The 25899-nt window shown below is 39.2% G+C and overlaps 1 protein-coding gene across 2 annotated transcripts in view; it reads right to left on the reverse strand.

The window, feature by feature from the left end:
- The window catches only part of LOC145989913 (voltage-dependent calcium channel gamma-7 subunit), a 131017-nt gene that overhangs the window by 40338 nt on the left and 64780 nt on the right, over window positions 1-25899 (reverse strand). For both annotated transcript variants that reach the window (XM_083125417.1, XM_083125416.1), the window contains exon 2: window positions 24728-25207. In XM_083125417.1, coding sequence (XP_082981543.1) covers window positions 24728-24983 — 256 coding nt within the window. In that variant the 5' untranslated portion in view covers window positions 24984-25207. The remainder of the gene's footprint in view (window positions 1-24727; window positions 25208-25899) is intronic.

The raw sequence follows: 25899 nt of genomic DNA on the forward strand, positions 1-25899 counted from the left end.
GTAATCAGGCAAAGGTCGGGTGATTGACTTGGAAGGCGTATGTGGCATGAGTGTTGGAATTGTCAGGAGGTGTGATCAGTTGCCGAGAATACGAGGAGAGAGTAAGGACTGCGGATTGTGAGAGAGAAGCAAAGTGGAGAACGATTATTGGACGATGGTGTGTGATTGAATCGATGTCTGACAGGGAGGTCAGACAAGTGACATTTGAGAGGACAAATATAGGAACAATCTTCATCTATTTGTAAGGCAAGTACTATCCTTTTCTAAACGAATCCGTATCGGTTCAGTCATGGAGAGTATAAAACCCATATCTAACCTAAGTTAATTTCTATCGCCATTCCTTTAAAAGTAACCTCTTGCATTTATCACATTTAGGCCAAGCGAGTGATAACCATCTGTGAGATGAATGAGAAATAACTACATCACCCAATTCAATCTAGAGGTTCTTGGTTCGATCCCAAACGCAGCATGGGAGTTGCGTTACGGCACACTCAAGTAGCAAAAAATCATGTGCAAATGCGGCCTCCGTTAGCGACCCGTTTAGCACCGCGCGCTACGAGGACAAGGGTCCCGGGTTCGAAGCCCAGCCTAGGAATGGGTGTTTATGTCAGTGTTCTTTCATCATATCATCAAGTAGTCTCATCTTCGAGATTGGCCAAAGGGCAGAAAAGCGAATTAAAATAACCAAATCTATCAATCATGTGCAAATGATTACGCCAGCAAACTTAACACGCCAAACCTAACTAGAACGTCGAAAATTGCTACCAGCGTCAAACCTAACACTCCTTACCTAACAAAGTTAAATTTTAAGCATCGTTAAAGCTAACGACAGTTTCGCTTCTGTTTTGGTTTCGTACGTTTTCGGTCCTTCGTGTTTGATTTACGAGGAACATAAAGAAAGTAATGAGCAACATTTTTTCATGAACCGGGGTTTGGTTTTATTAAATAAAAACACACTACATCATAATCTACAGACTTTTCTTTACTTTTTAACAAAGACTCCTTTTCTTTCCACGCATTTTCCCCACCTTTCTGGAAGCTTAGAAATACCCTTACGGTAGAACTCCGTTCCAGCTTCTCGCAGACACTGACGCACTGCTTTCTGGTTTTCCCCGTCGTCTGGTAGTGTTGGCCTGCATAACAGTTCATTCACAAAACCCAACAGATGATAGTGGGAGGGTGCAATGTCGGGACTGTAGGGAGGGTGACGCAGAAGTTCCCACCGCATTTTTCCAATTTGCTACTTGGTGAACTTAGCAGAGCGCGAGCGTGCATTATCGTGTTGAAGGATGATTTCCTTTCCAGGACGTTTATCCCGCATTTTCGCTGCATTTTGTGGTCTGCCGTCAATAAACGCGAAACCTAGCGACAACAAATTTTTCGATAGCAAATAATTTTTCGATTTCTGTCGATGTTCATAGCTTTTAGTGCCAATTTTGTATTTTCGGTGCTTTTGTTGCTATTTTGAGCGTTTTTAGTGCCCATCGAGCCTCATACTATTAACTTTTCTAATAACGAGGACCACGGATCGTGTAAATAATACAGTACACTTAAGTATTATATTGGAGTTTTTATGAAATTGTACTTTGATAACACTCAGGCAGTGTTTAAGGTGTGAGAGAGAATTCTTTAGATGTGTAATCATTAAACATTTTGTTGTCTTATTTGACTAAAAATATTGATTAAAATATAATAATAGGCAAATTATTGGGTGGGCTCGAGCCCCACAGCGCCTCCTTAAGCCGGCGCCACTGCATATTGATAGTTGACCTGGATCGAATGGATGTAAGTTCATAAATGTTCGAATTCGAACTTAGAATACCTCTCCGACACCCACTACTGACCGTGCCATCTTCGTAGGTGAGTAAAGTGTTTATTTTCCTCGCGTGTAGGTGTCGCTAGTGTTTCGGCGGATCGTAACAACTTCATATTCCACGCCAAAGTATCAGCGAACTCTGTGATGTTTTTGAACCACTGCCAACCCGTGTCTAGATCTAGATAACGTAAAGCAGGTTGTGGATAATAAACATCACATTTTGCACCTCAGGACCACATTATACAATCACAGTTTACGTTTTGGATATTTTTTTTTTCTGGAACTGTTGGCAAGTTTTCTTCCTATCTCTGCCTCTCTGGGAAGATCAAACATAACGCGGAACGTTTGAAGGTGTGCCCAGGTACATTTGATCATGTGATGTAAACTTTACACCCACATAAGCATTTAAATGTCTTGGCTGGCAGCACATGCACATTCCAGTTCGAAATGGCTCGAACTTCAAACTACAGGGTGTTCATAAATTAGCATTCACTTTTCGAAACTTGATGTTTGCAGATGATTTCAGGAAATCACTTCTGGCATGAATACCCCTATTTGCGAGGTCACATTGTAATGGATGTGTGAGGCTAAAAATGTTAACATTTTCAAACGTTAATATGACAAGACCTGTAAGTAGTACGGTTACCAAATCGCCAGTTAATCGGTTTTCACTCTGTGTAGTGTATTTTACTGTATCTTTTACATATTGTTACACGTTTAACAGAAACATATAACAATTTCAACTTAATAATATTATGTAGTTTGATTATAGGTTCATGTTTTACATATTGTTACAAGTTGTAGAGAAACATCCAATATTCCAACTGCTTGTACATCTTTAACCGCATGTCATTTCACAACCATAAAATATAGACCTAGACCTATTGATACTTAAATTGAGATGACCTTTCAAACTTCTGCAACGTGTTTTAGAGTTTTGGAGCATTATTCAGCAAATTAATTTTGACAAATGTATATTTTGTCGTACTTGTTGACGTCACCTAGTGATGAAACAAACTGTAATCGACCACACTAATGTCTAACTCTTACCTGGAGGTTTGTTATTTAAGTGAACTATCCAAGTGGGACAGTCCTATTCGAGCGATAAATTGATATCACTCTTCTAACAGCATGTAGGTTGCATCTGTACAAACTTTTTAAAAAATATTCGACAGTATCATAACAATCTTGTTCGGAGCTTTATTTGTTTTCGTATTGTTATTTATCATTATGGCTCGGAACATAGGCGGGTCTAGAGTACTTTCTCGAGGGGGGGAGCACGAAAAATGCTGTAAGCATATTAGAGATCTAACATTGGAAATACAATGTGCAGATTTTTCTTGATATTAAGCACAGTTTAAATGTGTATGTGTGTGTGTAATATTCACATTCTAATTTGTAATGGTCAATGCAAGAGCGCAATGCTATTTTAAGCTGAAATCTTTGGCAATTGATTAAATAATTTATTGTGGTAATTTTACTTTTCCTCCAGCAAACTTAAAACACTTTGGGTGAAGCATACTTTGAGGTTCTCTTGTTGGCCACCAGTATCGCTTTAATTTGTGGTTTTCAAGTAAAATTACTGTCAATATAAAAAAATATATAATCTTATGCACGTGAAACGCATATTTTCAGATTCTAATACACAGGCGTGCACAGACACTCTCATTGGGGGGGGGGGGCAAGAGCCTAGATGAAAGTTCAATCGGAGAAATAAAAACCTCCTTTCATCTCACTGTTTGATTGTATTGATAGTTATGGAACAGGGTAGTATATAGTGTGTGTCCGGAGTCCGGACCAGTGATGTGCAGTAGACTATAAGTTTACGTCTACATGCGTTGTGTACACGTAATCTACGCCTAGATTACATTGGGTTGTAGTTTACATAGACTACGTAGACAATCTAAAGTGCATTAAAATTAATTTTCAAGGGTTTCATGAAAAGAAAGTGACATTTTCAACTATATTGGTTCCTAACGAAATGAAAGGAATCCTGTTTACAACAAAATTTATCTTCCCTTCTATTATGAACTATGGACGAAGATAAGTAGTATGCAAAAAAACAACAGATGGCAGTCATGAGGCAAGAGTGTTTTCTCCCCATAAAACACTAGAATATTTTCTATATTAGGTTTCTTTCTTGGTGAGAAATTGTTCGAATTTGGAAGAAAAAGTACGAAAAGTTCTCTTCATACATCAGCAACTGATACGCAGTATAATTTTTTCGAATTCCACGGCGCCCTTTGCTAAGTTATCACCTTTCGCCAAGTTGTTTACATAGATTACGTAATCTACGTGTATAAAATAGTCTACTTGTAGAATGTACACTATCGTTGTTTACGCGTAGACTCACATCGCTGGTCCGGACCCACTGAATATCAAACTAATGTTCTTTGCCCCTTCCTTTATTTCCCCTCTCTGTGGTTCAGAGACAATTTGATATATAAAAATGGTTTCGTACAGCACATTGAAAACAACCACACACAATTTATTCATTTCCAACAATGACGCTGATTAGGGGGCGTCGGGGGCAGTTGCCAGTGCATCCTGCACTTTTTGCCACTTATAGCCCTGCACTATGGGCTCTTAATGTCAAGCTTTGTCTATAAGGAAATGTAAAATTTCCTTGCCTCCCCCTTCCCCACTTTTGTTACCCAATCGCTGCTACTGATTTCCAATGTATGGGCAATTTTTTCTGCAAACGCCAAAGATGTAACACAACCAACGAATAAAGTGTGTGGGATTGTTAATAAGAATTTTGCTAGAGAACAAAGTTTGATAGTTCAATTTCATAGGAAATAATGCACCTTCCCCTCCTTCCGAAGTTGCTTGTAAGTTTTGTCGGCTTGAAAATACTCAATTTTTTAAACAGCATAATATTGTTTAATCACGGAGATAAGATTCCTCTACACTAAATTTTTAAATGAGAGTATTAGGGGGGCTCTGCTTCCCTCTGCCCTCCACCCGTTTGAAAGCCTATGGATACTAACCGACTACTTTGCTACTACTACTCGCGGTGTATTTTCTGTAACCTTGAAGCCAAACTAAGAAAAACTACATAAGCACTTAATTGCTTTTTCCCCTTTGCTTCAGTAGCTTAAACCACCAAACAACAGGTTATATCGGATTATTCGACTATTATCCTGTAATTTGTTGGGAAAAATCAAGCTTCCATTTTAAGAGCGAATATTATTATTAGGGTATTTTTTTTATTAGGTCTTTTTTCACTAATATTAAGGTCATGTAAGTTGTTTTTAGATCATCAATTTCCGTGCCCTTAGAATCACGTTTCTGCATCTGTTTAACTGATTGTGCAAGGATTATTGTATAGAGTTTGCTTTGATTATTTAAGTATTATAATTCGTATCGTGAGTGCCGTAAACGCAGCTTCAACGTAATTTATGTACTAGCAATAATAATATATTTTAATAGTTTCCGCTTCCACAACTGCAGCAATCTAAGTTTGGTGCTGAATTGTGCCGGATGGCAACACTGACGATAAAAAGATGAAAATAAAAAAAGGACATGCTCATAAATTTAAAGAGAGTTTTTACGAAACGGCAGAATTTATCTGACTTCCATTAAAAAGAGAGAGAGAGAGAATACCGTAAATTTCAGTTCTTCAACTGTTTCCATTTCTTAACTGCTCCCCAGCTACCCCTTTTTCATGTTTCGCGAAAGAAGGGGCTGGAGAAAGAGAAACATGTGACGTCACGACAGAATTCATGAATAGAAATCACAAGGACAGCAACTCTTCCGGCCGATGCGTTTCACTTTTTTTCAGTTTTCTATTTTGCTTACAACAGCATCTGGTATGATACACGATGCAAAGTAAAAAAAAAAGTAACACTTTGAGGGCCAACAAGCAAATTAATGTACACACACTGTTTTCAGTGGGTAGTGTATAAAACGGACAGTGACATCATCACTAGGGAAAGGATTTTAAGGTGCAAAATTATGGTCGGAAAAAGGAAGAAAGGTTCTGAAAATGTTTTCAAAAAGGTGCAGAAAAGGTGCTGATAAAATGTCTTTATTCAATGCTCTCTTTTTATGCGCGCGGACTGCATTGAAAACTTTGGTTCTGCCGAATAGGTTTTGTGGAAGTTTGTGTTTTCTCTCGAGGGTTTTGGTTTGAGTTGCTGTTTTAAGTCCACTTTATGCACAGTAAGGCTAATCGGGACTGGACCTACAATTTAAAGTCGGATCCAAACCACTTGTGCCTCCACCGGGTATCGAACCCGGGACCCCTCGATTACAAGGCAATGACGCTACCACTGCGCCCTGGGGGAGGCCCTGGTTTTGCTACAATATCTTGGGAACTATTGGGGCTGCAATGATTAGAGGAAAGGAAGGGGTTATGGAATAGGTCGTAGGGGTATATAACTGTTCTGCTGTGTGCTGCACACTTGAAGAAGATGGACAGACATAAGAAGGCTTATGACGTCAGTGTATGGCGTTGTGCTGATAATTGTTTGGGTGTTGCTGTACTGGGTCGAAATGTGTTTTGCATGTTCGAGGAAGTTTTACAAGTATGTTCTTCTAATTGGATAATATGAAACACATAGCAAATTAGTATAATAACATGGTATAGCGTGTAGGTATGGAATGTTAAATTTTGAGAATGAAAGTAATTTTCGCTGTTGTATCAAGAAATTTCGTGTATACGCTAAAATTTAAAATGGACATGGGAGGGGGTTATGGAATACTTAAGCTTACCAAAACTTCAACTAAATACTTTCAAAGTAAAAAGACCACGCAGGTTGTATAAGTCATTAGTTCCACTAGTTCTAGTGATTCAGATCAAATAGAACTTCAAGACTCTAGTGATGATGAAACCGATCCTTTGCACCTCCAACCTGACAATGACGACGCAACATGTATCTTCTGCAACCACAAATTTTCCGAGGACGTTAGAGGGCAAACTTGGGTAAAATGTGTTATGTGCCACATGTGGGGCTCATGAAGTTTGTTCAGGCTGTGAAACAGACCTTTACATTTGCGATTTCTGCAAATGAGCCTATGATGACAATTGCAGTAAATAGTATTCCATATACCCCTCCTATACCATAATCCCCTCTTTTCCTCTATATCATACCATTTTATAGCTCTCGTTCTGCTCTTGAAAATGAGACTACATGGTTTTATGTAGCTGCTCAAGAAGAGTGAAAAACATTTATTTCTCTGTCCAATTTTTGAACAAAACATGAAACAAAAGGAAGGAAAAATGTGCTGAAGCATCAAAGAGAGATAAATGTGCTAATTTCACAAAAAGGTGCAACAGAGTGTGTTCATTTTACTTGATTTCATGTCCTAAAATACATATCTCAAACGATCGGTATGAAAACATATATTTTCGGAAAGGTGCTGCATCTTAAAATCCTTTCCCTAATCATCACAAATATACACGAATGTGAAAGTATTGTTGTATTTAATAAAACCACGCGTGTTGCATTTTAAATTAAAGACTGTCAGTTAAGAGAAGTTTGTCCTTACAGACTTTCGTTTCTTAATTTTTTTAGCATAAAACTTCTTCCGCCGACCTTCGTGGCGGAGTGGTTAACACAGCGCTCTGGGTCCTGGGTTTGAATCCCGGCTTGGGCTTGGGTGTTCATTGTGAGTGTCTCTTCATCATCATATCCAGCGGCGTATACTCTGGGTCACCTAGGTAATCGGAGATGACCCGGCTATAATTTTTTAAAAAGTTTTTTTTTTTTTATTTCTTCACAATATTCTTCCGAACCAATCTTTGTCACATATTTCTTTGCTTCCAGCGCGCAAATGTTTTCAACCGTTTGCCGCGGAATGTCCGTGAGGCTTTTTCTCCAGCTGGTGGAATCTGGTGACGTCAGGGTGAGATTCCACCGGCTCCCTTTAAGTCCCTTGACGGGAGGGAGGGGAAGGAAACACTGCTTCTCAGGCGCGGTGATTCCGTGGCAAGGGTACTCCTTCTGGAGAGAGTCCATCGGTCGCACTCTCCACCCCAGAGCCTTTGCCGTTCCCTCGGTTGGCAGTGGCACCCTCTTCCAGCGATGCCAACCCTAGCATAATGGTGCTAAACCTAGCATAATTTAACCGTCTTTGGCACCTAGCACCCTGTGTTTGGCATAACAGCCAAATCTAGCATAATTTGCAACCATCGGTAGATATTGAACTCAAAGGAAAGTGCTCTGAGGAAGTAAAAATAAAAGTAACTGCACATCTTTATTTCAGGAGTGGACATGTTTCCAACAAAAGAGAGTAAATTGGCCCGAGGATCCCGTTACCCACCAACGTCTTTCATCTCTTCCGCATCTTCCTGCCATAAAATCGAAGAGGAGGGTTGGGGCGGCCCACCCTCAAAAGTTTGTCCTTTCCTAGCACCGACACAAGGGGTCAGCCATTTGCGGTGCCTGTATTTTCGCGAGGAATGTTTAGTAAAAAGTTGGATTTACAAAATAAAGCTCATGTGGAGCCCTCCTTTGTCTGCAAATTTTCACCATCTTTGTCTTCAGCTTGTGTTCGGTTCGGTTCAGTCGACTCGACATCTTACCATTTCGGAAGCCGTCTCCCGATGCGAAAAAAGCGTTTGACGAGTACCTTTTTCCTTTTTTTTTTATTTGGAAAAATTATTAGTTTACATATAAATGCATTGTATGAGCATTTGAAAGTTGTAAATAACTAGCACAAAAGTGTGTGTCTCTAGCACGGTGTTGTTGGAGGTGGATATGGGTTAATATGTCCTTCCATATAACGCAAAAAAATGCTGTAGTATATGAAAGATATTTGTGAATTATACACCGACCCCCCCCCCCCCCCGGCAGTAATTGAAAGGTAACGACGTTAAACTTTGTCATGTCATCTTCCCTCTCCCCATCTGCTAGAAAAAATATGTGAAGTATTTTTACAAATTTACTAAGCCACATGCCCTAGTTCGACCCTTGGTAAGGTATGGACATGTAATTATGTTCTATCCATCCCATAGTCCATAGACCATTTCATCAGTTCTTCATTCACCCTCATTGTTGTACTTAATCCCAGAGACCCTAAGGCAAAAAAGCGACTTAAAATAAACTGTATTTAGGGTGGGATAAAATATAACATCTGAAAATAGTAATAAAATATATTGTTAATAATAATAATAATACTGCCCTAGCACAATTGGGTGGCATTCTAGCATAATTTCACTGTTCGAACAGCACTTTTCGTAGCTGAGGGGTTGGCAACGCTGCCCTCTTCTGCCATTCTTCCCCGATGGCCTTTGTATCGTAGGAGCTGTGTTGTTTACGACAGGGAAATTTCTCGGGAAAAAACAGAATTCTGGGTTCACAAAGTGCGTACTGAAAAAGAAAGTAGAGAAAATACATCTGAAAATGCGCGAGAAACAGGGAAATCTGAACAACATTTGCGAACCAATTCTATGTTAATTCTCATTTTACATTTGCTTCTGTCTTACTGATCTCTGCTATTTCAACAGATATTGTAAAAGGAAAAAAAAATTTAATATTGAAAATGAAGGTAATTAAATAAATTAAAATTTGAACTAAAAATTCAAGAAATTACACCGACCTCCGTTGCGGAGTGTTAGCACAGCTCCCTACGACGCCAGAGCTATAGGGTTCGAATACCGGTCTGGGTGTTCTTGGTAAATGTCCCTTCATCAATGTCATATCATCACTCGTAGTGATTAGCCAAAAGTGGCAGAAAAGCGACGTCAAATAACAATTTAATCAATCGATTAATGAAATAATTAAACTATATGCTTACTTTTTCTCATTTTTGTATTTTAAGATGCGTGATTACTTTCTTTGTAGCCTTCAAAACCAGTACTTCTTTCACAGAAATGAATAATTTTTAAAAGGGAAAGCTATCAGAAATAAATTATTACGTACACATAAATTAGTTAATTTAAGTTGTTTTTCCCCCGCTTTAGATTAATAATGATCATAAAGATAAAAGATGTATGAATAAAATATATATACAAAAAAAGCAATGATTCCAACTTATAGAACCTTGCGCATCGCAGGGAATTTAAAGCTGGGAAAGGCAATTTTTCAGCATCCATAGGGAATTTAATTCTGAGTCAAGGAGTAAGGAACCACAATAGAAGATTGGCGCAGGGAATTGAATGCGTGTTGTGGGTGGCTTTGTGCTGTTGTTCCTATTAGCGATTCGAAAATGTAATATTTGTTTAGCTGTTAGTGGTTTAGTATTCGTGCTAGTGCTGTGTTTACTGAAGTTAAAGGCAATGGATATAATACAATATTTGCGTGTGAAAATATTTGGAACGGGATCTTTTCCGGAGAAATTGGAAATAGTTAATGTAGGTAGGCCAGTAACATCTCTTGTACACAGGTCTTGAACTTAAACTTCCATGTATAGAAACAAAAATCGGGAATGCACGAGTAACTGGACACTGGGGTAACTTGAATTTTAGACTTCAATTAATATTGAGGGTTTTTATTTCACTATCGCATTCCTTTCATATTCTTTGTTACAGGTTTTTTCTTATAGATTTATTATATTTTCCTGTTTCATTATTTGAAATTCTAAACGTAGATTAACTGCAAGTGCAATCACAACAATTATTCGACAGTGGTCGCAACAATAAGGTAACATTTTTATCACATATATTCATAAATCCTGTATGGATGTTGAGGTAAATTTGCAGGGAGACTTCAGAAGTGGGTGGATGAATCAAGTGTCGGAGATTACCCACTAGTTAAAACCAGGATACGCGACTGATCATATCATTACTCATCTTCATCGTCGATGAAGGCAGGAGCGTACATTCCAGGCTAGCTAGGCTATCTGCGAAGCCTGCAGCCTAGAAAGTAAAATACTGAAGAAAAATCTATTAGAAACTGTGAATTAACCTGATTTCAAAAAGAAGATAATGGCGATTCTGAAGTTGGCAACCTGAATTCTTTGGAGTTGGCAACCTGAATTCTTTGGAGTTGGCAACCTGAATTCTTTGGAGTTGGCAACCTGAATTTTTAGGAGTTGGCAACCTGAATTCTTAGGAGTTGGCAACCTGAATTCTTTGGAGTTGGCAACCTGAATTCTTTGGAGTTGGCAACCTGAATTCTTTGGAGTTGGCAACCTGAATTTTTAGGAGTTGGCAACCTGAATTCTTAGGAGTTGGCAACCTGAATTCTTTGGAGTTGGCAACCTGAATTCTTACAACTTCTCTGGAAAAATTAATAACTCAAAGTGAACACTGTAGTGTGGCGTATGTGAATCCTGTCCCTTCTTGAGGTAATTTGGGGTAGGGGGTAGAAAGTACCCTGTCAACCCTTGTGGGCGTCGCTTTTGTAAAGTGTACAAACAAACTGCCAACTCTGAGGATTTTGGGTATTTGGTTATTTTTTTTTTTTTGTCCGTTACGTAGTACAGGAAAAGACCCCTTAATTAAACAAAATTGAAGACATGCCTCTAAAAGAAAAAAATGTCGTAATAAACTTCCTCACAACTAATTCATTCATTCATTATTTAACAAGAACTAAAACTACACTATTTCCGAGGATAAAATCTCCTTACCTAGGTTAAAAGCTGAGGGCACTCAGCACACACTAGGACAAACACCGGACAACAAGACTCCACAGATTATTATCCTGGCCTTGTATCAGGCGCCAGAGCACCGCTGGCCTGCAAGAAGCAGTTACTGGAGGTGTACTACTGGGAAATGATGTTAACTTTTTGGTGCCATACCAGAAGAATACACTCTGATTTTGAGTATTTATTAGTAGGGTTGGCAACATCGACTACATGATCATATGTGTTTATTATCATTCCACTAGATTATTGACAAAATGACAACCATTTCATTGCTAAAGACCTATCGGATGATCCTAAAGGCATTAGTATGTAAATTGAAGACATCAACTTCGGATTCGCCAATTAATTTCGTACGGTGACAAATGTAATCAGAATATATGCCATAGACTTGTCATTTAAGCCAAAATAAAGAAGCGAGTTGGAAAGACGCCAGTGGGAATCCTGATGAACGACCAGTTCTCCCTGAAGTCCAGACAAAAACCACACTGGCCCGTTTCCAAATACAACCAAAATGGGGGGAAAAAAGACAAAAGACCTTGTTATTCGTGGCCCAGAACAACAAACGAACATGTCCCCTGAAGAGTTAGAAACGACGGCTCGAAGTCAGCGCTATCTGTGATTAGAAAATGGAATCATGGTGATCCGAAGCAAGTAAAGCTGTGTTGGTTTATCGTAGACGGCTAATGGAGGATAGTTCACAAGTCGCTGATGGATAACTATGTGTTTATGTGGTATTTTCAAAGCTTGTCACACTACTTGAGTGACGTTAAAGGCCCACTAATAGTGACGTAACTCTGCGGCCACTGGATAGATGGCTCTGATGTTCAGTGCTCTGGCAGTGTGGATTTACAAGAAACGCAAAGTCATAACAACCGTTCTACAATTCAGGCGCTCAGAATAATAACGGCAGATCCCTACCTAAGTTCATTTTGAGAAAAATGACATTATCTGTTTAATTTCAAAACTCAGGAGATTTTTAACATTAGGACGTAATTTTTTAGGTTCTTTTAAATATGGTTTTTAAAGTTTATCTGCAAATTCTTGAACCATTGTGGTTAATAGTTTCACAGATTTTGTGCTGTTTACTAGGAAAAAAATATGCACAAGTGAAAAAGTGGGGTAAAACTTATTTATTGAGTTTACATTTATTTAACATGTATTAATCCAGCTCCATCCCCAGATTTTCACATTCTTCTTCAACATTAACACCATCATGAAGAAGATTATTTATAAAAAATCATGATAGACGGGTAGTATATATTTCAATAGTTGCATCAGGTCAGTGTATTTAGCTTTCTTAATTTTTCTCTGTTCACTGTACTTCTGCTGAAACTTAAACAATGAAACATCTAAAGTTTTACCTCGTTTCCTAAAATTAACTGTTTGATGCACGTCAATGTCAGAATAAAATAAACTAAATTTTACAATATCAGGATTATCATGTTCGACAATAATGGAAGTAACCTTACGTAAAAGCAGAGGAGCACCATCAACATATTTTTTTCTGATGACAAACTTTGAACTACAGTAATACCATTTTGAATATCAACAAAAGCTTTTTCCTAGTTCATTTTATTAATAGTGAAAGGGTTTTTTACTCTTGCTGCTTCAATGACATCACACCATTGCTTGGGGCAATACAAACACTGCATCTTTCTTTTCTTTTCCGTAACATGATAGGCCTTCTTGCGTCTACTTTCGTCTCTGATTATTCTGTCGTTTTTGTAAGCCTCTCAAGGTTCATTTTTCTCGATTAAATTAAACAAATAGGTGTTCTGCTTATTATAATCAACAAGGCCATAAAACTTTAAAAACAATGTGTCCTTCACATCGTCAGACAAACGTTGAAACACTCAAGTTAGATCAGGAAAGTTACAGCACTTCTCTAATGGTTGGCGTATTTTTTTCTGGAACCACAGTTAAAGTTTTTGTTACATATGACTTGCCACTGTTTCTGCATCCGTTTGTTTATTACCCATTCAGTTGAGTTTTTCACTCGTTTTTGACCTTTTTGCGGAGATTCTGACATAACAACACAGTCACAGACGTTGCCATATTGTCTACAACGCCACCGAACTCGTAGCGGACGTAAACAAAAGCACACACAGTTGGGAATGTCATTTTCCCACTGAAAATATTTTCATTTTTCTTACGGTCGAACTTTAAAGGTGGAATATAAGGTTTTGGCATATTCCAATTCTTTTGATACTTCAGCATATGAAAGGTAGGTGGCAGCAGTATACCGTCATACTTATATATCTCAAAATTCGAGGACGCCACCGAACTCGTAGCGGACGTAAACAAAAGCACACACAGTTGGGAATGTCATTTTCCCACTGAAAATATTTTCATTTTTCTTACGGTCGAACTTTAAAGGTGGAATATAAGGTTTTGGCATATTCCAATTCTTTTGATACTTCAGCATATGAAAGGTAGGTGGCAGCAGTATACCGTCATACTTATATATCTCAAAATTCGAGGTCGGTTGGGATCTCCCGTTATTATTCTGAGCGCCTCAATTGCAAGATGAATGTTCTCTTTTAAAAGACCTCACAACTGTTTTAATAAGTGCTAATTTTTATTATAGTTAGGAACGCTCTATCACATAGCCGTATCTACTATCCAGCGAGAGACATGTAAATGCTGCAAGGATACAAGAGAGCATTGGAAATATAATGTATGTGTAAACAGTAGAGCTTTGGTGTAATATCAAAGTACAAAATATGTAACAATAATTGATAAAATTTGTACCTAAATATGCATTATCAATAGAATATTGGCATCAAAGAATATGTAATATTAATAACAATTGAGTATCCAAGCAATTTCAAGAATTCTGCTTGATATTTATTTTGGAACACATTCAGCATAATTTTAAGGACATGAGTTGTTCAAATTAAAATTTTTATCAAATTTATAAACTCAAAAAAGCATAGCAGCGTAGAAAGCAATTTTGTCAACTATGAATTACTTTTCTCATCGCAAATTATTGATAATATGTAAATATGTAAGAGAGATCTTTGTAACTTTCGAAATAAATTGTAAAAAGAAGCATCTACAGAAAGAACAATCGAATAAAATTACGTAGCTACTTTTGTACAAGGGAACGTATTGTGTAACTCGCTACGTACAGGAAATTAGCTTTCTTGTCCACCGATGCTAAGTTTCTAGTTGCTTAACCTAAACTTAAAAGCCAAACGAAAATATATACTCAAAAGATGGTGGGGAGGGTGGGGAACAAACTCCAGCATCTTTCGATATATAACACTTCCCGTATTTTTCTTATTTTTGTCTTTCGACTTGGTAGTCAATTTTAGGTGCCCATAAGCACTATGCATCTCATTGATTAGAAAATATGACATCATAAATTTTCTTCATCATGTTTCAGAGATCGAAAATACAGGAAAAAGGATCAAGATAGAAAAAAATACCAAAATATGTTGTTCTATGTAAAGTAAATTAGCAAATATGTAAATATGTAATATCCTGGCAAATATGGAAAAATATGTAACATAAAACTTATGCGAAATCATATCTGTTATATAATTCGTTTGACATTTTCCTGTTCAAGGTGTGGATCCAGAAAGGAATAGAATATGTAATTACATACAAATTGCAGTTCTAGTAATCAGGGCAGCTCAAGATAAAATGTTCAGCCGGGCGAGGTGGATTTTTGGCTCCCCCAAATATCTACCCTGATCCTCATACTTTCCATCAAATAAAAAGCATGGCCATGTTATATATATTTACGGTTTAATGACGAATAATAATAATAACCTTATTTTTTAAGTAGTTTAAGTGTTACTGTTAAAAGTACACGTTTATGCTAGGTATGTCTTTATTTAATACCTACATAATGACTTCAATTTTGAAGTTGTTAAGGCACCATCACTGTCTTCTAAATCCACGTCACCGATTAAAAGTCTAACTCGGAGAGCATCTGCAGATTTAGGGGGAGGGGCACTGGGCACATGCCCCTCCCAATAGTGACGAAATACAATGGAACGTACGGAGTCGAACTCAGAACCTTCTGAACATGTACACACATGCTTCCTTCTTTCTAGGACGCCATTTCGGTACACAAGTCCCTCGGCGCCAGAACAGAAGGAATTTCTTTCCTTTCATCCTCCACGCTCCTTTGTGTAACCTCATTCTTGGGAAGGCTCCAGATTTTGCCGTTGCTAATTACACGGATCATTAATTACGCCGCTTCTCTTTCATAATGTTCATGGCTGTTGCCTGTTAATTAACGTTTCTCCTCTTGCGTAGAGATTGAGTTATTCTCGCTAACTCGTTCTGATATTTACCCAAACGCAGCTCAAGTCTCTATGTCATTGAATAACCGCTCTTAAGGGTTCCTCGAGATCCAATTTATTTCTTATTCTTCTTGTTCTTGAAATCTGAGTAAAGTGTTTCAATCTCCTATTATTTATCACTAGGGACAAGAATATGAAAAATTGCGCAACAAAAACATGTGAAATTTAGATTAAAATGGCCTATAAATAAAATAATATACAATCATGTTTATCCAAGTGTGACAGTAAATAAACAATTAGGGCAGTGTCGCTGGATTCGAGGTAAAGTTTCATTATTGAAGAATGTTGTTATAGTATTACGGCTTCAGAAGAGTCTTTGTATCTGTATATTGATTTTGTTTCGCTTACTTACAAATTGTGAATGCTAGGCTGCTTTAATCAAGTTGATTAAGTTTGTATTCGCAGCAGCGAGACCACAAAGAGATTAACAGCTGATATCCAGGACATTATAATCTTTGTTTGACTCTAGGAATTTTATTACTTAAAGCTGGCAACCCCTACCCATCCCACACAAAATATATTCGGCTTATCTCCGTTTTTCCACTCAATATTTGATACTGACCGTACCGTAAACATTTGTTCTGAAATCTCATTAGTGGAAAAGGAAGTTCAAGTAAGACGTTATTGTGTAAAGTAAAGGTAACGCGTTATTCGTGGAAAAGAGTAATCAACAATTTAGTAATTTCTTCAAACTTCACTACTCCCTGCAAGAGAGGAGCTGCCAACACTGCAGCTCTCAAGAAAGATCTGTTCCCCTTCGAATTTAACACCATATCATTATACTTGCCTCAAAACTTACATCCACGGTCGATTAAACCCACTGCCAACTCTTGTATATGCCAAGCAGTAAATTTATTCTTGTTTATGCACAGTTATTCATGTCTTATTGATAGGCATTGCGCAGAAAGCTTTAGAAAATTGTCTGCCATGTTTGTTTTCTATCGAAAATGATAATCCACCAGCAAGCACACCTCGACTCAACTTCATTTTTAGCAACCAGAGCTGTGATTCAAGATAAACAACATGGTGTTTTCCTACAACGAACAGATCTTCTTTTGTTCCATGAACTTCCCTACCTGAGAGACCATCCTTTTCTTAAACTTGGACTCTCGCCCGCCACTGGAATTGTCACCGTGATCATCAGTCAACCGACAAACACATTTTTTAAAAAACCTTGCCACCATCAAAGATTCCAAGCCCTTACAAATTTCTATTGTTGTCCTCTGTCAGTTGTGGAGTGCAGTTCTTATTGATGGTGTTTATTGTTGACGGATGATGAGTTCTGTTTCGTGCACGTCATCCATTGTTGTTGCTTGACTGAACGATATACTACTTTTTTATATATACTTGAAGCGTGTCCGGAAATATCTGCAAGCATTTTTGTTCTATTTCTGCTGTTGGTTTGTGTGGACGTACCTAAGTACTAACGAAAGCAGGGACGCATTCACGGAGGGGCTGGTGGACTTCAATCTCCTTCAAAATTCCCTTAAGAGAATGTTATTCTTAGGTCCGTTATAACAATACCACGTGACTCCTTTCTCTAACAATTCTCTCCTGTTCCAATGGTGTTCTCTATTCTGCATCCTGACCTCTTACCGGGTAAGTATGTCCGACAGTTTTAGCTCGTGGGCTATGCCTTCGTATATGCGTAGTCTTTGTAGCTTGTTGGCAGAGGGTCCAGGGATGTGTCACGAGCGGCTACGGACAGTCTTAGCAACTTGGGAGATATTTGCTAACAGCACCAAACCTGACCCGCCTAACCTATCCACGTAGGTATATAATAACAGAAATAAGCATATAATTAGATTATCCAGATTACCTTTTGTCTATTTAAGCTATTATATACATACGTGAATAGGTCAACGGCAAAGATAATGGTAGGCAATTTGTGCATCGTTATTTTTATTAATTTTTATTCTACATCATGTGTTGTTTTAAGGAATTAAATTATCAGTGGCGTGGCGTTATAGTACGCCCGTACGTCCGGCGTTCCTTGATTTAAAATTTAAAAAATACGTAAATGCTGTAAGTAAAAGAAAAAAGTAAAGTGTTCCCCTGTGCTTAGCACCACGCCATAAAGGCGTATAGGGGGTGTGGGGGTAACGCCCAACACTTTCTTGATCCGGTCGTGAGTGGGAGTGATGTGATCAGCATCACGCCCCTGACCGCCTTTACCCCCCAGGGTTTCCCCCAGGTACCCATGTTATTCGACGCTGGGTGGGCGCCGGGGATGAAAGTTGACTAATTTCATATATGTTTGACCTTCATGGCATTATAATAGCTATTTTTCGCGATCCGCTTGCAACGATCCACTAACAACACTTGTTCTAGCATATCTTTTTCAATGCCTTTCCTGGCCAGACGCCGGGCAGGTTCGGCGTAAAGGACTCTATATTCCTCTCTACCTATCTGGAGGGAGAGCTTGGATCTCTACAGCTCGCGCGCAATGCTCTCTCGTAAGCCAGTGTACGGAGCAGAGAGCTACCTGATTGGTTATAGGGTTCACGTGACCCTTCCTGCCTTCTGAAGCAGACGACAGCGGTAGAATTCCTACCCGGTTCTTCGCGCTCGTGCCACTCGTGCTATGTGATGCTACAATACGCAATATTGACTGACGTAACTTAACCAAACTCAAATATACCACTTCTTAATGGCCAGGGCCGGATTAAGACGAAATTGGGCCTGATGCTTCGGTGAACAATGAACACAACGACGTTAGCTACAGTTACGTCACAGCGAAAAGAATAATAGTAACTGTCTAGGCGTCCAAAATTGGGGCTCCAAATTTCATTCTAAGATTTATTTTCAGGTTAATATAGCAAAGGAAAACTGTTCAGCTTTTCGAAAATTCACGTCTGTTTTCATCTGGGCCTATTTCAGGAATGGGCCTAGAGCTGCAGCATCAATAGCACCCACCTTAATTCGTCACTGTTAATGGCCACTGCATTGTAGAATTTATCGCACGAACAACGATGTGCATTAAAAACTAAAAGATCAACACAGTTTTTGTCAAATGAGTTGGTGAAGTCCTCGCGGTAGAAGTTCAGCCTGTGGCTGCTCTACCACTTAACCCGCAAAACTATTTTTGTTTTATTATTATTATTATTATTATTCGTTATTATCTAACTGCTTAATATTGTATCAATGGAAATGTTTAGTATTCATTTGAAAACTCTTAACATCGAATGGTCTCTGGACAAAATTATTTTAAAATGTTGATCAGCATTCTCAACAAGATGCAATAAACAGTGGTCTGAATTACTAATCGGCACTGTTACGTCAGTAGAGTGTACGATAGTTGGATCATCCGCCCGCCTCCGTGTCAGAGAGTTTTGCACCAAGACGACAGAGATCCCTGATTCGAATCCCGGCGTGAGCACGGGTGTTCTATGCGAGTGTCCCTTCTTCAATATCATCACTCATATTCATATTCGCAATTAACCAAAAGTGGTAGAAAAGCGAAATAAAATAAACCAAATCAATCAGTAGTTGGATCATCCACAACAATGACGTCTACTGTTGTGCAGAGGCGTTTGTGATTCAGGTAGGTTTTTAATGACTTGCGTCATGCAGAAAGGTATAAAAAGGGTATAAAACACCAGAGTTCAAAACATTTGTGGCATAGTGAGGCATCTAATTTTCTAGCTAACACATGCATGGATGATGTTTTATTGAAAACCCAGCTGACTTCAGGCAAATAAACAATACCTGTGGCGACAAATTCCATAAGTAAATTATTAAGCAAAAAAGGGCCGACCCTTCCTTCGGACTTGGCGTTCCCACCCGAAATGCCACTGGAAATTATGTTGGTGCGAAACAAGCATTGCCCTCTGCTTATTGACGTCTTTATTTCAATTCATCATCATCATATTGTGCAATACAGACCGAATGAAATGGTGATGAACAATTCGCCTAATGTTTCTTTTGCCGTTGTGTGTACCATGGCGCTCCTTCGTGAATCGAAGTCGTGCCCATCATGCCGGTCGGCAAAGCCGAACAAATGGGCACATGCCATCGTCCTGTGCCGACTGGCCCTAGTCCAAGCCGTTACTGGTCCAAGCCGACCAGAAACAGGTCTACTTCAAAGGAAATCGTGCCGACACACGGAGTGAGGGAGGCGCCGAGTGTGTTTAGACAGGTTGGGGAAGTGTGGTCTTGTTGTAGTGTTCAACTTTTGATCATGGAGTGGAGAACTGGCAAGTTAAAACATTAATAGAAATATACAACAGAAACCATGTAATTATTTGTAAAGCTACCACTGTCTCTGTGAACGTGCCTGGAATAGTGCAGCCCATAAGTCCCATAAAGAATGTGAAAATCACCCGCTATAGGAAAAACGTTGAAGACAACCGGGTTAAAGATATGAATACTGTAATTCTGCTTTTTTAAGAAATTCCTTCCTCCATATTTTTTTTAATTTTGTAACATGTGAGAAACTGTGCTATGGATATCTTAGAGGAAGGGAAAAATATTTATTTCTCTTTCTTTCTTCTTCCTCTTTCCCTCCTCTCTCCCTTCTTTTTCTCTGTATTCTTCTTCTTCTCACTTCCTCCTTTTTCTATCTTTCTATCCTCTTCTACTTCCTTTTCTCTTTCTTTCCTCCTTTTCCTATCTTTCTATCCTATGCTTCCTTTTCTCTTTCTCTCCCTTCTTTTTCTCTTTATCTCTTTTTCTCTCTATTTGTGTCTCCCTCTTCTTTATTTTCTATTTTTCTCCCTTTTTTCTCTTTATCTGTTTTTCTCTATTTGTCTCCCCCTCTTATTTCTTTTCTCTATCTCTCCATTCTTTTTCTCTTTATCTCCTTTTTCTCTTTATCTCTTTTTCTTTATTTGTATCTCCCTCTTCTTTCTTTTCTCTTTCTCTCACTTCTCTTTCTCTTTATTTCATTTTTCTCTATTTGTATCTCCCTCTTCTTTCTTTTCTCTATATCTCCTTTTCTCTCTATTTGTATCTCCCACTTCTTTCTTTTCTCTTTCTCTCCCTTCTTTTTCTCTTTGTCTCTTTTTCTCTATTTGCCCCTCTTCTTTCTTTTCTCTTTCTCTCCCTTCTTTTAGCTTTTTCTCTATTTGTCCCCCTCTTCTTTCTTTTCTTTCTCTCCCTTCTTTTTCTCTTCATGTCCTATTTTCTCTATTTTTATTTCCCTCTTCTTTCTTTTATTTTTCTCTCCCTTCTTTTTCTCCTTATCTCCTTTTTTATCTCTTTCTATCCCCTTCTTCATTTTTCCAATCTCTCCCTTTCCCCCTTTTTCCTTTTCGCTTTATGTCCTTCTCTTTCTTTCTCCTTCTTATTTTCCATTTATCTCATTGTTCTCTCTTTGTATTGTTCCATTTGTCTTTCTCTCTACCCTTCTTCATGTTCTCCTTTTCTATTCCCTTCTTCTTCTTCTTCTTCCTATTCTCTTTCTCTCTTCTTTTCTGTCTTCTTTCTATTCTCTCTCTTGTAACACCCTCCCAAAGTTTTACATCGACAAAATCTTTCAAAAGTGCTGTATTTATGGCCATTTTGGTGCTAAATATACCGTAATCTTTCTCCAGATTGCAAATTCTGGATAAACACTTGCGCCTCAGTAACTCCAGCAAGACTCCTCGGCAACTCCACTGGTGTCCTGATTTAGAAGGCCAGTGGGTGGCCTACCATGAGGAAGGACTGTAACTGGCAGTGTAGGAGACATAATGCAGACTAAATCCAAACACCACACCCATGCATCCTAAGGTATTGTTAACCAAGATCAAAAGATTGGATAAACATATCCCTTGCCAGAAACCCTCGTACCAAAATGTCCTGGTGAGTGACACTCAAACAAACAAGAGAGCTCCAGTCTTCTGGTGAGTGTACGGACTTCCGGTGGAATGGAAACCAATATCTTGGAGCACTGATCCATCCCTCTCTTGGCCTCCGTGGCTTCGATAATTGAATCGTTAGTGTTTGTGTTGAAAGGCAGCCAGAATCGTAAGTAAAGTTGTGACATACCCTCCCCTCCCATTTCTTTTTGCCTGAGAAATTTGATTATCAGTTTCATGCAGTCGTTCTTGTATCCAGGGGTCGAATTGTACCGGAACGTCAGTCAGGGTCATTTAGTTTATTGTGCACAGAAATCTGTTCACTAGTGACAGAAAACGTGCATATTAAGTTAACAAAGAAACGTGTCGTAATGAGTACCAGTGGGCCATTTTTTTTACAAACACTTTTATAATTGAATGGTGTGTGGATAAACCAGGTTGACTTTGCGTCTTAAGTCCACTTTTATGCACAGATAGCCAGGCATAGGCCTAGGCCAGGTGAGGCTCACCACCCACCCACCCCACCGGAACTGCTGTCAGCCTCTTTGACATTAGGTCATTAGGTAAAACTATTTTTTGTATAATTTGTTTGCAGTGAAAATGCAGACAGCAGCTATTACATTCATTCATCTTGTTTATGAGCCGAAGTCTAGGTAGAAGATTCTATAGACTTTAGAAAGTTCTTTTTTAAGGGATCTTCTTTATCTGTACCTTCGCTGTCCCTTCCACATCTGCGTCAAAGGTCAACAGCTCCCATTTTTTGGGAACGAAGGGAGTTTTATTGCTTCGGGCTGGGGTGGAATGCACTGTAGGCACTATGATTGAATATTGTGTATTTTTTCTTGTATGATATAAATATCTGTATCGTCAAAGCAGTATGGAGTGTGTAGTAAGGAATGATGTCAGTAGAAGTCAATTAACACTTCAAGATATGTTTTAGAAGATATAGAAAGAACGGTAGTATTTGCATCTTTCTAAATTTTATGTTTTATATTAACTTGATCCGCCCCACACACACACAAACGCGCGCGATTTACCTTCATTTAATACTGTTAAACTTTTGAAAATCGACTTGTTCTTCAAAGCCCTCCCTGATAACCCGTGAGCCCCCTGGAGATCAATTGAGGCGTTGCGCATACGAAGGGCGAACTCAACAAACGTACATTGTGAGGGAAATGCGTTTCAAGTTGTCAGTCATAGTGCGAACTCCACAAAAACTTGGTAACAGTAGATCGGAATGTTTCATGCGTGATTTCCAAAGTTTCTTGCGGTGTTCGCACTGTGCCTGACAACCTAAAACGCATTTCCCTCACAATGCACGTTTGTTGAGTTCGCCCTTCGTATCCGCAACGCCTCAATTCTAGCTACAGGCCTGCAGATAGCCTAATCGGGACTGGACCTACACTGCGAACCACTGCGCAATGTGTTTCCACCGGGTAGGATAAGATACGAGGGATGATCGAAAAAAAAGGTTACAAAGCCTATTATGGCGTATGTGTTAGACATAGCAGGAACATCAACACACCTGATGATGGAGGGCACTCAACACTAGTCCTCGATGTAATCACCTTTTTTGTCCAATCACTTGTCACAACGGTAGATGAGGTTTTCCATACCGGTTGCACAGAAATCCGCTTCAAGTTCTCGTAGCCACCGTGAGGCAGCTCTTTTGACATCATCACATGTCAGATAATGATGGCCAGCCAACCAAATGGTAGTCTCAGCTCAGCTGATATTGAGCGTAATGTTCTTCTTCTGTCCTCACGAATACACTCATCCACAAGAGCAAAGTTCACGCCAGTGGTTGAGGTACTGGGCCTACCGCTGTGTCCAGGGTTGTCATTAACAATACTGGTCCGTCCTTCTTTGAAGGCACGACACCACTTCGCTACATGTTACCTTGAAATTGTCCCCTCCCCATACACCTCCACAATCTGCCTATGAATGTCAGCAGGTGTAGTGTTTTTGGCCCACAGGAACCGCACCACTGCCCTCACTTCTACTCTTGACCAATTTTCTAGACGAGTCACCATTTTAAATGTCCGCTTCTCGGGTATGCATGGTCAGAATCCGAAGTCCTCAAACTCGCAACAAGACAAACATGTTATTAATTTGCACATACATTTTCGTTACGTTACAGTGAATAAAACAAAAGGTATATGCTTTATAACTTTTTTCCGATCATCCCTCGTAGTTTTGATACGCACTTAAGCTACATTGCTGTTATGGCATTCACAATGTGATGTTTCGGAAAACACAGTCACTACCACGAGGACAGGGTGGACCTGTCAACCGTGGATTAATTTAATCGTCTCGAACAGCCTATATGCCAGATTAAATAGTAACGTAAATAGGTATTTTAAGAAGTTAGTCCAAGTGATTGCTATATAACTAGAAACAGTCATTCTTTGTATGATTAACAGAAGCTTATTGTTTGTCTGTTTAGCTGTAGTAGAAAAAGAAAATTCCATGAAAGGTGGAAGAATTAAGTACTCTCAAGAAAGTTTTTTGTGCTACCACTTGAAGATACCTTGAAAACAATGATACCATATGAATAAGAACGTGCTTTGTGTTTGTATTTGATACGATCCAGGTATTTCGCATGGCTACTAGGTTTGGCCTTCACGGCCAGAAGAAGAGAAACCATACACAGATATATTCTGTGTATAGCTTTCTGTATCGAATGTATGAAAGTTACGATTGTAACTGCAACTTGATTTTGCTTAAGCATGTGCAAAATTATCAAACTTAAATGTTACCTGTAAGACACCGTCTTGTTGATTTGCTACATGAAATCTTCCTTGACATTATCCCGTACCGATAACGTCATGTTGACGATATGATCAGAATCCTTCCAATCCTCTGTCCGCAGCGCCAAATTGATAGGTTCGACTGAGGGACATTGTAAAGCAGGTTACAAGTAAGTTCCACAAGATAAAAGCCAGACGGTAAACAAACAATATATTTAATTGAAAACTGGACGTTATGTCCGAAACATTCGTGTACAATGATACTCGATACAGAAAAGCTATGCACAGAATGCATCTGTCTATGGTTTTTCTTCTTGTGGCCGTGAAAGCCAAGCCTAGTATCCATGCACTACTATCTGGACCGTATCAATATTTGGCCTCACTATAATTATATAGATGTATCAGAACACAAACCTATCTACGCTTTAGTTTTCAGTTCATTGGCCCAACGTAAAAACCACATGTTGGGCCAACGTTGGAACCAGGGTCAAAATTACATATGCGTGCAAGAAGAATATATTAAGTACTTACTATATACAATCATTTCTCCCGTGTCGTTGCTATGCGACGTCCTACAGATCCTCCAAAGACCAGAATGGCTGTACAAGAAGAACCTTTTGGTCTCATTGACGAAGAGACCAGTACCTCCCCTCACCACAAACCAGTAGTCTGTGCTCACCGCCACCAGCCACAGTACAATTCCCACACCAGCCATGGCGGTGCAACCGAACAGCACCCTCCTCTCGAACACTATATTACTGTATATATGGGACACACGGCTCGCCATGGTTCAAGATTTCTACTCTTCAAGAGTCACCAAAGTTCGATTGTCACTTGATCCGTCAGACAAGATGGCGACCACCGCCTTCCTTGTTTCTTCTATGTCTCTGCATTGGCTGCTAGCCTGAAGGATGTGCTGGTAATCAAGAGATTTCTGGTTGTCTCTTGCTCTGCATTTGAGGTCTGCTGGTCCTGTCTTCTTCCAGTTTTTCTCACAAATGTTTCCAGGCCCTGGAACAGTGAAACAGAAGGCTACATGAGATCCTTGATAAAATATAGACAATTATTTAGTGGGAAACTGGCGTTGGGTTTCAAGGAAAGAGATCTGATTGATTGATTTACTTTATTTTGCTTTTCTTTCCTGACACTTTTGGATAATCGCGAATATGAGGATGAATTGTAATAAAGTGGAATTGATAAAAGCACAAACACAAATGGACAGCAATAAACATAGGCCACACTGGTCGTGAGTGTAGTCGCCAGAGCCTCGTTAGCTTGGAAAAACAGCCAAGGGTGTACTTCGTCGAAGCGAGGCTGACATTTGCGTGTCCTGAGAAAGGGTCACACCTTACACCACAGGAAAGAAAGTTGTTCGACCTTCCAAATCTCAAATTATCTAAGTTCAAACTGGTGTGAGCCAGGACGGTTTCTAAATATAGTACATGCACACACAGAGACACACACGTTTGTGTGTGTTCCGACCTCTGCGGAGGAGTGGTTAGCACAGCGCGCTACTACACCACGGTCTCGGGTTCGAATCCCAGCCTGGACATAGGTGTGAATGTACCTTCACCAATTTCATCACTATTCCTCAGCTTCGCGATTAGCAAAGAGTAGCAGAAAAGGGAAGTAAAATAACCCCAATCTATCAGTGTGTGTGCAGCCGCGGGAAGGTGGTTGTGCGCGGAGGGACAAGGTGGCGT

This window comes from Lepisma saccharinum, chromosome 7 (assembly GCF_977018435.1).
Source record: "Lepisma saccharinum chromosome 7, izLepSacc3.1, whole genome shotgun sequence".
NCBI lineage: Eukaryota > Metazoa > Arthropoda > Insecta > Zygentoma > Lepismatidae > Lepisma > Lepisma saccharinum.